At 54.4% G+C, this 12,018-nt stretch overlaps 1 protein-coding gene across 1 annotated transcript in view; it reads left to right on the top strand.

Annotated features, from left to right (window-relative positions):
• The first annotated feature begins 2,615 nt into the window (after positions 1-2,615).
• Positions 2,616-12,018, top strand: part of TEX26 (testis expressed 26) — an 82,916-nt gene continuing 73,513 nt past the window's right edge. The window contains exon 1 of the mRNA XM_073613359.1: positions 2,616-2,751. Within this exon, the coding sequence (XP_073469460.1) occupies positions 2,737-2,751 (15 nt within the window). The 5' untranslated portion in view covers positions 2,616-2,736. The remainder of the gene's footprint in view (positions 2,752-12,018) is intronic.

Here is a 12,018-nt window from a genome sequence, read left to right as displayed (position 1 = left end):
CTCCATCCGAAAATTTAAACAGCAAGGAGTGTGGCCTTGACAGGAAGGGGTGGGTCATATTTAAATTCGGGGGTGCATGAGTTTTGTCAGGCCTAGGGCAGCACAAAATCTAAATACACTACTGACTCCGCTGGGGACACCTGATGGCATCTGGTGGCAGGCGGCGTGGCAGGTGACACGCTCAGGGCTTCCACTGATTCTGCATTATGGTGAGTTAAATAATTTCATTCTATATTATTATTATTATTATTATTATTCAGGATTTATATAGCGCCAACAGTTTACGCAGCGCTTTACAATATAAAAGGGAGACAATACAGTTATAATATAATACAATACAATACAATAGGATTAAGAGGGCCCTGCTCAGAAGAGCTTACAATCTAATAGGGTGGGGCAGGTGGTACAAAAGGTTGTAACTGTGGGGAATGAGCTGGTGGAAGTGGTAGGAGATTAGTTGGAGACGTGATAGGCTTTCCTGAAGAGATGAGTTTTCAGGGATTGCCTGAAGGTAGCAAGAGTAGGGGCTAGCCGGATAGATGGAGGTAGCGAGTTCCAGAGGATGGGAGAGGCTCTGGAGAAATCCTGGAGACGAGCATGGGAGGAGGAGATGAGAGAGCTTGAAAGCAGGAGGTCTTGAGAAGAGCGGAGAGGACGATTTGGGTGATATTTGGAGACAAGATTAGTGATGTAGCTTGGGGCAGAGTTGTGAATGGCTTTGTATGTTGTGGTTAGAATTTTGAATTTAATTCGCTGGGTGATTGGGAGCCAGTGTAGGGATTGAAGTAGAGGGTTGGCAGACACTGAGCGGTTGGTAAGGTGGATATTACATGTAATAATAGAAATAATGCACTTCAATCATCCTGACACCATAACAACTATGGTGCCGGGATGATTGAAGCGCCAACACCAGGTGTTTGGAATATTTTTATCTACTGATTTGTTAAACTTTCTGGAATATACATATTTCTACTGTTGTGTAGGATCTGGACCTCCACTTCATCCCTCTTTCTTTCTCTCTTTTTCTTTCTCTCCCTCTTTCTTTCTCTCCCTCTTTCTTTCTTTCTCCCTCCATCCCTCATTCATCTCATACCACAGTCTTACCGAGCCACGCCCATTTAAGACACGCCCACTATTCTGCTCAAACCATGCCCATTTTTCGCTGCAACGCACTTCGCGCCGCATTTTTTCTATTACAGTATGCCCCGCCTACAAATGAATGCCACGCCCCCTAATTATAGCAAGTCTCCGCCTTACATGCAAAAAAGTGTCCCGAATTTTTTTTTGCAATGTTGGCAACTATGGACTCTGCTGGGGGCACCTGATGCAAGAACGGACTCTGCTGTGAGCACCTGATGCAAGGACAGACTCTGCTGTGAGCACCTGATGCAAGGACAGACTCTGCTGGGGGCACCTGATGCAAGGATGGACTCTATTGGGGGAACCTGATGCAAGGACGGACTCTGCTGGTGGCACTTGATGCAAGGACGGACTCTGCTGGTGGCACCTGATGCAAGGATGGGCTCTGCTGGTGGCACCTGATGCAAGGTGCCAGCAGAGTCCGTCCTTGCATCAGGTTCCCCCAATAGAGTCCATCCTTTCATCAGGTGCTCCCAGCAGAGTCTGTCCTTGCATCAGGTGTCCCCAGCAGAGTCTGTGGCACTTGATGCAAGGATGGACTCTGCTGGTGGCAGACGACGTGGCTAGTGACACGCTCAGGGATGCCACTGATTCGGCATTATGGTGAGTTGAGTGATTTAATTTTATATTACAATATAATAATAGAAATAATGCACTTCAATCATCCTGACACCATAACAACCATGGTGCCGGGATAATTGAAGTGCTAACACCAGGTGTTTGGAGTATCTTTATCTGCTGATTGTTAAACTTTCTAGAATACACATATTTCTATTGTTGTGTAGGATCTGGGGCTGCTGTCCCGTCATTCCTTTCTCCCCCTTTCCCTCTCCATCCCTCATTCATCTCAGACTCTAACCACACACCCTTTGAGCCAAGCCCACTATTTCACGTAAACCACGCCCATGCTTCCTCCAGATTTTTTTGTGGCTATGCCACGCCTACAAACGCATGCCCCGCCCCCTAATTATTATACGGCTCCACCTACAGCCAAAAAAGTGTCCCGCAAAATTTTTTTTGCAATGTTGCAAACTATGGATATGATGAGCACAAATGGCTTTAAGGGTTTTTTTTACAGAATTTTTCAGTTTGCTCCCTCCAAAACATTTTGAGCACCAGCCGCCACTGTTAGGAGATATCATTTAATGATCAGTGATATGAGATTTGTTTAGCTGGGGGAGGGGTGCTGGGTGATATGGACCCCCATGATTTGTAGCTCCCCCTGTGAAGGAAGAAAACAACTCCTGAGTAACATTTAGAATGTAATAAGAAGTGCAGTGCGGAGTGTGACCTGTAATGACCCCATAGAATGCAGTCAGCCGTATCCCAGCACCGCTCTACACTTTCCATCACACGGCCGCCCTTCCCCCTCCATCCATCCATCACTGTCCAATGCTCATCACAGAGCTCCCCGCACAGATCACATTACTGCTCTGTCTCCGTACACGAAGGAGGCCCCGCCCCGGAGCACGTGGTGTCTGTTTCCTGGCAACCGGAGCGTCAGAGCTGGAAGGTGTGCAGTGTGATGAGAAGTGTCACCGACAGGAGCCGGAGCGCAGCTGAGAGAGCAGAGAGCCCGGGGCCCCTCCACCCAACATGATCAGCACTCAGGTGGGAGCTCCCAGTATCTGCACCCCTATACCCCGATCTCCATAGGTGTGCGCACCCCGTACCCCGATCTCCATAGGTGTGCGCACCCCGTACCCCGATCTCCATAGGTGTGCGCACCCCGTACCCCGATCCCCATAGGTGTGCGCACCCCGTACCCCGATCCCCATAGGTGTGCGCACCCCGTACCCCGATCTCCATAGGTGTGCGCACCCCGTACCCCGATCTCCATAGGTGTGCGCACCCCGTACCCCGATCCCCATAGGTGTGCGCACCCCGTACCCCGATCCCCATAGGTGTGCGCACCCCGTACCCCGATCCCCATAGGTGTGCGCACCCCGTACCCCGATCTCCATAGGTGTGCGCACCCCGTACCCCGATCTCCATAGGTGTGCGCACCCCGTACCCCGATCTCCATAGGTGTGCGCACCCCGTACCCCGATCTCCATAGGTGTGCGCACCCCGTACCCCGATCTCCATAGGTGTGCGCACCCCGTACCCCGATCTCCATAGGTGTGCGCACCCCGTACCCCGATCTCCATAGGTGTGCGCACCCCGTACCCCGATCCTCATAGGTGTGCGCACCCCGTACCCCGATCTCCATAGGTGTGAGCACCCCGTACCCCGATCTCCATAGGTGTGCACCCCGTACCCCAATCTCCATAGGTGTGCACCCCGTACCCCAATCTCCATAGGTGTGTGCACCCCGTACCCCGATCTCCATAGGTGTGCGCACCCCGTACCCCGATCCTCATAGGTGTGCGCACCCCGTACCCCGATCTCCATAGGTGTGCGCACCCCGTACCCCGATCTCCATAGGTGTGCGCACCCCGTACCCCGATCTCCATAGGTGTGCACCCCGTACCCCAATCTCCATAGGTGTGCACCCCGTACCCCAATCTCCATAGGTGTGTGCACCCCGTACCCCGATCTCCATAGATGTGTGCACCCCGTACCCCGATCCCCATAAGAGTGCACCCTGTACTCCGATCTCCATAGGTGTGTGCACCCCGTACCCCGATCTCCATGGGTGTGCGCACCCCGTACCCCGATCTCCATAGGTGTGCGCACCCCCTACCCCGATCCCCATAGGTGTGCGCACCCCGTACCCCGATCTCCATAGGTGTGCGCACCCCGTACCCCGATCTCCATAGGTGTGCGCACCCCCTACCCCGATCCCCATAGGTGTGCGCACCCCTTACCCCGATCCCCATAGGTGTGTGCACCCCGTACCCCGATCTCCATAGGAATGCACCCCGTACCCCAATCTCCATAGGTGTGTGCACCCCGTACCCCGATCTCCATAGATGTGTGCACCCCGTACCCCGATCCCCATAAGAGTGCACCCTGTACTCCGATCTCCATAGGTGTGTGCACCCCGTACCCCGATCCCCATAGGTGTGTGCACCCCGTACCCCGATCTCCATAGATGTGTGCACCCCGTACCCCATAAGAGTGCACCCTGTACTCCGATCTCCATAAGTGTGTGCACCCCGTACCCCGATCCCCATAGGTGTGTGCACCCCGTACCCCAATCTCCATAGGTGTGTGCACCCCCTACCCCGATCTCCATAGGTGTGTGCACCCCGTACCCCGATCCCCATAGGAGTGCACCCGTACCCCGATCTCCATAGGTGTGTGCACCCCCTACCCCGATCTCCATAGGTGTGTGCACCCCCTACCCCGATCTCCATAGGTGTGCGCACCCCGTACCCCGATCTCCATAGGTGTGCGCACCCCGTACCCCGATCTCCATAGGTGTGCGCACCCCGTACCCCGATCTCCATAGGTGTGCGCACCCCGTACCCCGATCTCCATAGGTGTGCGCACCCCGTACCCCGATCTCCATAGGTGTGCGCACCCCGTACCCCGATCTCCATAGGTGTGCGCACCCCCTACCCCGATCCCCATAGGTGTGCGCACCCCTTACCCCGATCCCCATAGGTGTGTGCACCCCGTACCCCGATCTCCATAGGAATGCACCCCGTACCCCAATCTCCATAGGTGTGTGCACCCCGTACCCCGATCTCCATAGATGTGTGCACCCCGTACCCCGATCCCCATAAGAGTGCACCCTGTACTCCGATCTCCATAGGTGTGTGCACCCCGTACCCCGATCCCCATAGGTGTGTGCACCCCGTACCCCGATCTCCATAGATGTGTGCACCCCGTACCCCATAAGAGTGCACCCTGTACTCCGATCTCCATAAGTGTGTGCACCCCGTACCCCGATCCCCATAGGTGTGTGCACCCCGTACCCCAATCTCCATAGGTGTGTGCACCCCCTACCCCGATCTCCATAGGTGTGTGCACCCCGTACCCCGATCCCCATAGGAGTGCACCCGTACCCCGATCTCCATAGGTGTGTGCACCCCCTACCCCGATCTCCATAGGTGTGTGCACCCCCTACCCCGATCTCCATAGGTGTGCGCACCCCGTACCCCGATCTCCATAGGTGTGCGCACCCCGTACCCCGATCTCCATAGGTGTGCGCACCCCGTACCCCGATCTCCATAGGTGTGCGCACCCCGTACCCCGATCTCCATAGGTGTGCGCACCCCGTACCCCGATCTCCATAGGTGTGCGCACCCCGTACCCCGATCTCCATAGGTGTGCGCACCCCGTACCCCGATCCTCATAGGTGTGCGCACCCCGTACCCCGATCTCCATAGGTGTGAGCACCCCGTACCCCGATCTCCATAGGTGTGCACCCCGTACCCCAATCTCCATAGGTGTGCACCCCGTACCCCAATCTCCATAGGTGTGTGCACCCCGTACCCCGATCTCCATAGGTGTGCGCACCCCGTACCCCGATCCTCATAGGTGTGCGCACCCCGTACCCCGATCTCCATAGGTGTGCGCACCCCGTACCCCGATCTCCATAGGTGTGCGCACCCCGTACCCCGATCTCCATAGGTGTGCACCCCGTACCCCAATCTCCATAGGTGTGCACCCCGTACCCCGATCCTCATAGGTGTGCGCACCCCGTACCCCGATCTCCATAGGTGTGCGCACCCCGTACCCCGATCTCCATAGGTGTGCGCACCCCGTACCCCGATCTCCATAGGTGTGCACCCCGTACCCCAATCTCCATAGGTGTGCACCCCGTACCCCAATCTCCATAGGTGTGCACCCCGTACCCCGATCTCCATAGGTGTGCACCCCGTACCCCAATCTCCATAGGTGTGCACCCCGTACCCCGATCCCCATAGGTGTGCGCACCCCGTACCCCGATCCCCATAGGTGTGTGCACCCCGTACCCCGATCTCCATAGGTGTGCGCACCCCGTACCCCGATCTCCATAGGTGTGCGCACCCCGTACCCCGATCTCCATAGGTGTGCGCACCCCGTACCCCGATCTCCATAGGTGTGCGCACCCCGTACCCCGATCTCCATAGGTGTGCGCACCCCGTACCCCGATCTCCATAGGTGTGCGCACCCCGTACCCCGATCTCCATAGGTGTGCGCACCCCGTACCCCGATCCTCATAGGTGTGCGCACCCCGTACCCCGATCTCCATAGGTGTGAGCACCCCGTACCCCGATCTCCATAGGTGTGCACCCCGTACCCCAATCTCCATAGGTGTGCACCCCGTACCCCAATCTCCATAGGTGTGTGCACCCCGTACCCCGATCTCCATAGGTGTGCGCACCCCGTACCCCGATCCTCATAGGTGTGCGCACCCCGTACCCCGATCTCCATAGGTGTGCGCACCCCGTACCCCGATCTCCATAGGTGTGCGCACCCCGTACCCCGATCTCCATAGGTGTGCACCCCGTACCCCAATCTCCATAGGTGTGCACCCCGTACCCCAATCTCCATAGGTGTGTGCACCCCGTACCCCGATCTCCATAGATGTGTGCACCCCGTACCCCGATCCCCATAAGAGTGCACCCTGTACTCCGATCTCCATAGGTGTGTGCACCCCGTACCCCGATCTCCATGGGTGTGCGCACCCCGTACCCCGATCTCCATAGGTGTGCGCACCCCCTACCCCGATCCCCATAGGTGTGCGCACCCCGTACCCCGATCTCCATAGGTGTGCGCACCCCGTACCCCGATCTCCATAGGTGTGCGCACCCCCTACCCCGATCCCCATAGGTGTGCGCACCCCTTACCCCGATCCCCATAGGTGTGTGCACCCCGTACCCCGATCTCCATAGGAATGCACCCCGTACCCCAATCTCCATAGGTGTGTGCACCCCGTACCCCGATCTCCATAGATGTGTGCACCCCGTACCCCGATCCCCATAAGAGTGCACCCTGTACTCCGATCTCCATAGGTGTGTGCACCCCGTACCCCGATCCCCATAGGTGTGTGCACCCCGTACCCCGATCTCCATAGATGTGTGCACCCCGTACCCCATAAGAGTGCACCCTGTACTCCGATCTCCATAAGTGTGTGCACCCCGTACCCCGATCCCCATAGGTGTGTGCACCCCGTACCCCAATCTCCATAGGTGTGTGCACCCCCTACCCCGATCTCCATAGGTGTGTGCACCCCGTACCCCGATCCCCATAGGAGTGCACCCGTACCCCGATCTCCATAGGTGTGTGCACCCCCTACCCCGATCTCCATAGGTGTGTGCACCCCCTACCCCGATCTCCATAGGTGTGTGCACCCCGTACCCCGATCTCCATAGGTGTGTGCACCCCGTACCCCGATCTCCATAGGAGTGCACCCCGTACCCCGATCTCCATGGGAGTGCACCCCGTACCCTGATCTCCATAGGTGTGTGCACCCCGTACCCCGATCCCCATAGGAGTGCACCCCGTACCCCGATCCCCATAGGTGTGTGCACCCCGTGCCCCGATCCCCATAGGTGTGTGCACCCCGTACCCCGCTCTCTATAGGCGTGTGCACCCTGTACCCCGATCCCCATATGTGTGTGCACCCCGTACCCCGATCCCCATAGGTGTGTGCACCCCGTACCCCGATCCCCATAGGTGTGTGCACCCCGTACCCCGATCTCCATAGGTGTGCACCCCGTACCCCGATCCCCATAGGTGTGCGCACCCCGTACCCCGATCTCCATAGGTGTGCACCCCCTACCCCGATCTCCATAGGTGTGTGCACCCCCTACCCCGCTCTCCATAGGTGTGTGCACCCCGTACCCCGCTCTCCATAGGTGTGTGCACCCCGTACCCCGATCCCCATAGGTGTGCACCCCGTACCCCGATCCCCATAGGTGTGTGCACCCCGTACCCCGATCCCCATAGGTGTGTGCACCCCGTACCCCTATCTCCATAGGTGTGTGCACCCCGTACCCTGATCTTCATAGGTGTGAACCCCATACACTGATCTGCATAGGTGTGTGCACCCCGTACCCCTATCTCCATAGGTGTGTGCACCCCGTACCCTGATCTCCATAGGTGTGTGCACCCCGTACCCTGATCTTCATAGGTGTGAACCCCATACACTGATCTGCATAGGTGTGTGCACCCCGTACCCCTATCTCCATAGGTGTGTGCACCCCGTACCCTGATCTCCATAGGTGTGTGCACCCCGTACCCTGATCTTCATAGGTGTGAACCCCATACACTGATCTCCATAGGTGTGTGCACCCCGTACCCTGATCTTCATAGGTGTGAACCCCATACACTGATCTGCATAGGTGTGTGCACCCCATACCCTGATCTCCATAGGTGTGTACATCCCATACCCTGATCTTCATAGGTGTGAACCCCATACACTGATTTGCATAGGTGTATGGGGTTCACACCATACCCTGATCTCCATAGGTGTGTGCACCCCGTACCCTGATCTCCATAGGTGTGTGCACCCCGTACCCTGATCTCCATAGGTGTGTGCACCCTGTACCCTGATCTCCATAGGTGTGAACCCCATACACTGATCTCCATAGGTGTGCACCCCAAACACTGATCTCCATAGGTGTGTCCACCCCATACCCTAACAAAACGTGACCAAATGAGTGGAAAAAAAATTAAAAAATTTAAATATAAAATGAATAAGTCCAAATCAATGGTTGTGTACAACTAACATAAGTAGTGAAAAACAGTCCAAAAACAGCACATAAGGTGAGTGCTAAAAAATAACACCTCTTGACAACAGTGCACCTCCACCACATAGATTATGCGCTTACCAGAAGGCAAGCTTTAAGGAGCCTGCGGCTAAATACCCAACCAGGGCCTTTATCCAAAGGGAAGATGGTAATCCACCGCTAGTTAGAGAAGGAGCTAGTATGGGCACCAAATAGCCAAGAGTACTTGAGCATCAGCCACCAAGGATTAATTCAGGTATTACCCAAAAAATATAAAGAGAGACTCCATAGTGTGTAAATTACTGTTTTTCCATGTCCTGGTTCAGTGAGTCACTAGTGAGGTAGCCCTTGTTTCACAAATGCATCCCAAGGTAGTATAGTCGGTTAGGTATAGTCGCCAACAGTGATCGTACAGAAAAAAACAACAGCCTGTCCATAGTCAGACTGAATTTTTCTTCCTCTGAAAAGAGGAATGGAGAGAAAAAGAAAGAGGGATGGAGGGAGAGAGAGAAATAAAGAGGGATGGAGGGAAAGAGAGAAAGAAATAGGGGTGGAGGGAGTGAGAGAAAAAGAAAGAGAGAGAGAAAGAAACTGTCAGGGCTGGGCTCAGCGCTTCCTTCTCTGAGCTGGTCGCTCAGTTGTCGCCTAATTGCCAGCTCCTATCTCTCCACAGTTACTCAGCTGTTGATGATATCTCACTACACTGATCCCTGACCTTCTGGCTTGGCTGACTATCCGTTCCGGTTACCGAAGAAGAAACAGTTAATCCACTTTTTGGTAATATTTTTTCCAGATAGGATGAGCAAGAACACCGCATTGATCAGTTTGCTATGGTGTTACAAACGCTCCTGAGTCGCACGGCTCACCTGGAATCTCCCACTGTGGCTGCTCCGGTACAACCTGTGTTGCAGGCCGTGCCTGCTGCTGCTCCAATCTCTGTGTAGGCACCCGCCTCAAGTATTTCCTCTATAAGAGGGATGTCTGGTTCCGCTCTGCTTCCCCAGTGATTTGGGGGCAATCCAGTCCAATGCAGAGGGTTTCTCAACCAGGTTGAGATATACTTTGAGATGCTGCCCCAGGCGTTTCCTACGGACAGAAGCAAAGTAGGTTTCGTGATATCTTTGCTTTCTGAGAGAGCCTTGGCCTGGGCAAACCCTCTATGGGAGATGCAAAAACCTGTTGTCTTGAGTTACCCTGAGTTTGTGGTTCCTTTAAAAGGGTATTTGATGTTCCCGCACGCTCCGCTTCTGCTGCCAAGTGCCTCATGTCCATCAAACAGAGTACGAGAACTGTTGCCGATTACGCCATCGAATTCCGTACTCTGGTAGCAGAGGTTGCTTGGAACAATGAGGCCCTCGTGGCTGCTTTTTCTCGTGGTCTCTCCGATAGCATCAAGGATGAGATAGCAGCCCGAGATATACCCACTGAGCTGGAGAAGTTGATCATGTTTGCCATCCTTATTGACTCCAGACTTAGAGAAAGACTGTCTTTTAAGGAGCGCTTGCGGAAGCCTCTTGTACATTTGTCTCCGAGCTTTGCAGTTCCACCCATGCCTCCCTTACCTCCCATGCCTCCTGGTACCGAGTCGGTCAGTGAAGGTGAACCCATGCACTTGGGTTTCACACGTCTCTCTGCGGATGAGAGAACCTTTAGGAGGAGGGAGAGATTGTGCCTTTATTGTGGCCAGGCAGGTCACTTTTTGAAGTCTTGTCCTACCAGTCCAGGGAATACCCAAACTTTGAGGTCCTGTCATAGACAGACCTTACGTGGCATTGTTTCGTCCCCGGTTATCCAGAAGGATAAGTCCCTGGTTTTGGTCACCCTTTCTTGGGCTGAGTCGTTCGTCGAGATACAGGCTCTAGTCGACTCTGGGGTTGCAGGCCTGTTTATTGATGCTGCCTTTGTATCGAAGCACTCGATTCCACTGCAGCTGCCTGACATTCCACTTGCCTTTGAGGCTCTTGACGGGAGACCTCTACAGCCTGCCCATGTGACTCATGAGACTGTTCCATTGTCCATGGCCGTAGGGGCTCTTCACCATGAGATAATCCAATTCCAAGATGGAGTCGGTTTTGGTTTCTGTGATTCCTCCTGATCGTATTCTGGCTACGGTTCGCACCAGTCTCACTTCTCCTTTGGGTGACAAAATTCTTGCTGCTCAGGTCCATGCTCCTCCTGAGAAACTGTACTGCCGTGCTCAAGACTTACCATTCTCCCAAGGCTGCTGGCCACGCTAGAAAGAATCAACTCTTTTGGGCCATTTCCCAACAATTCTGGTGGCCTAGTCTACGTGCTGATGTAACCGCCTTCATAGCCGCCCGTTCCGTGTGTACTCAGAGTAAGCCTCCACAACATCTTCCAGTGGGCCTCCTACAACCCATACCCAATGGAGAGAGGCCCTGGACCTACCTTTCTATGGATTTCATTGTGGAGTTACCCAACTCCCAGGGCTGCTCGGCTTCAAACGTTCTGCCCACACATCCCCTTCTCTTAAGCTGACCATACATTATACACTTTTCTTGTGCAATTTCCTTTAGATTTAGATTGACATTCAACTATGTAGTGGTTGTATACAAATTGAAAGTGTTTAGGTGAGACCTCAAATTATATGGTTTTGGTAAATCTAAAGGAAAATTGTACAAGGAAATTGTATAATGTGTTACCAGCTTTAGGCACAACACTGCTGGGGAGTGTGGGTGGGGCAGACACAGGAGGAGAAGGCGGGAGGAGGAGCAGAAGCACCCTATACACTGATCTCCTAAGTATCTGCACCCAATACACTGATCCCCTAGTATCTACACCCTATACACTGATCCCCTAGTATCTGCACCCTATACACTGAGCTCCCAGTATCTGCACCCAGTACACTGATCTCCCAGTATCAGCACCCTATGCACCGATCCCTTAGTATCTGCGCCCTATACACCGATCTCCTAGTATCTGCACCCTATACACTGATCTCCTAGTATCTGCACCCTATACACCGATCTCCGAGTATCTGCACCCTATACACTGAGCACCTTATACACTGAGCTCCCAGTATCAGCACGCTATGAACTGATCTCCTAGTATCTGCACCCGAAGCACCGATCCTTTAATATCTGCACCCTATACACCCATCCCCTAGTATCTGCACCCTATACACTGATCTCCCAGTATCTGCACCCTATACACCGATCCTCTAGTATCTGAACCCTATACACTGAGCTTCCAGTATCTCCACCCAATACACTGATCTCCCACTATCAGCACCCTATGCATCGATCTC

The sequence above is a fragment of the Aquarana catesbeiana genome, linkage group LG02 (assembly GCF_042186555.1).
Source record: "Aquarana catesbeiana isolate 2022-GZ linkage group LG02, ASM4218655v1, whole genome shotgun sequence".
Taxonomy (NCBI): domain Eukaryota; kingdom Metazoa; phylum Chordata; class Amphibia; order Anura; family Ranidae; genus Aquarana; species Aquarana catesbeiana.
Note: the sequence above shows the minus strand (reverse complement) of the source record. Positions and strands in the feature narration are given on the sequence as shown.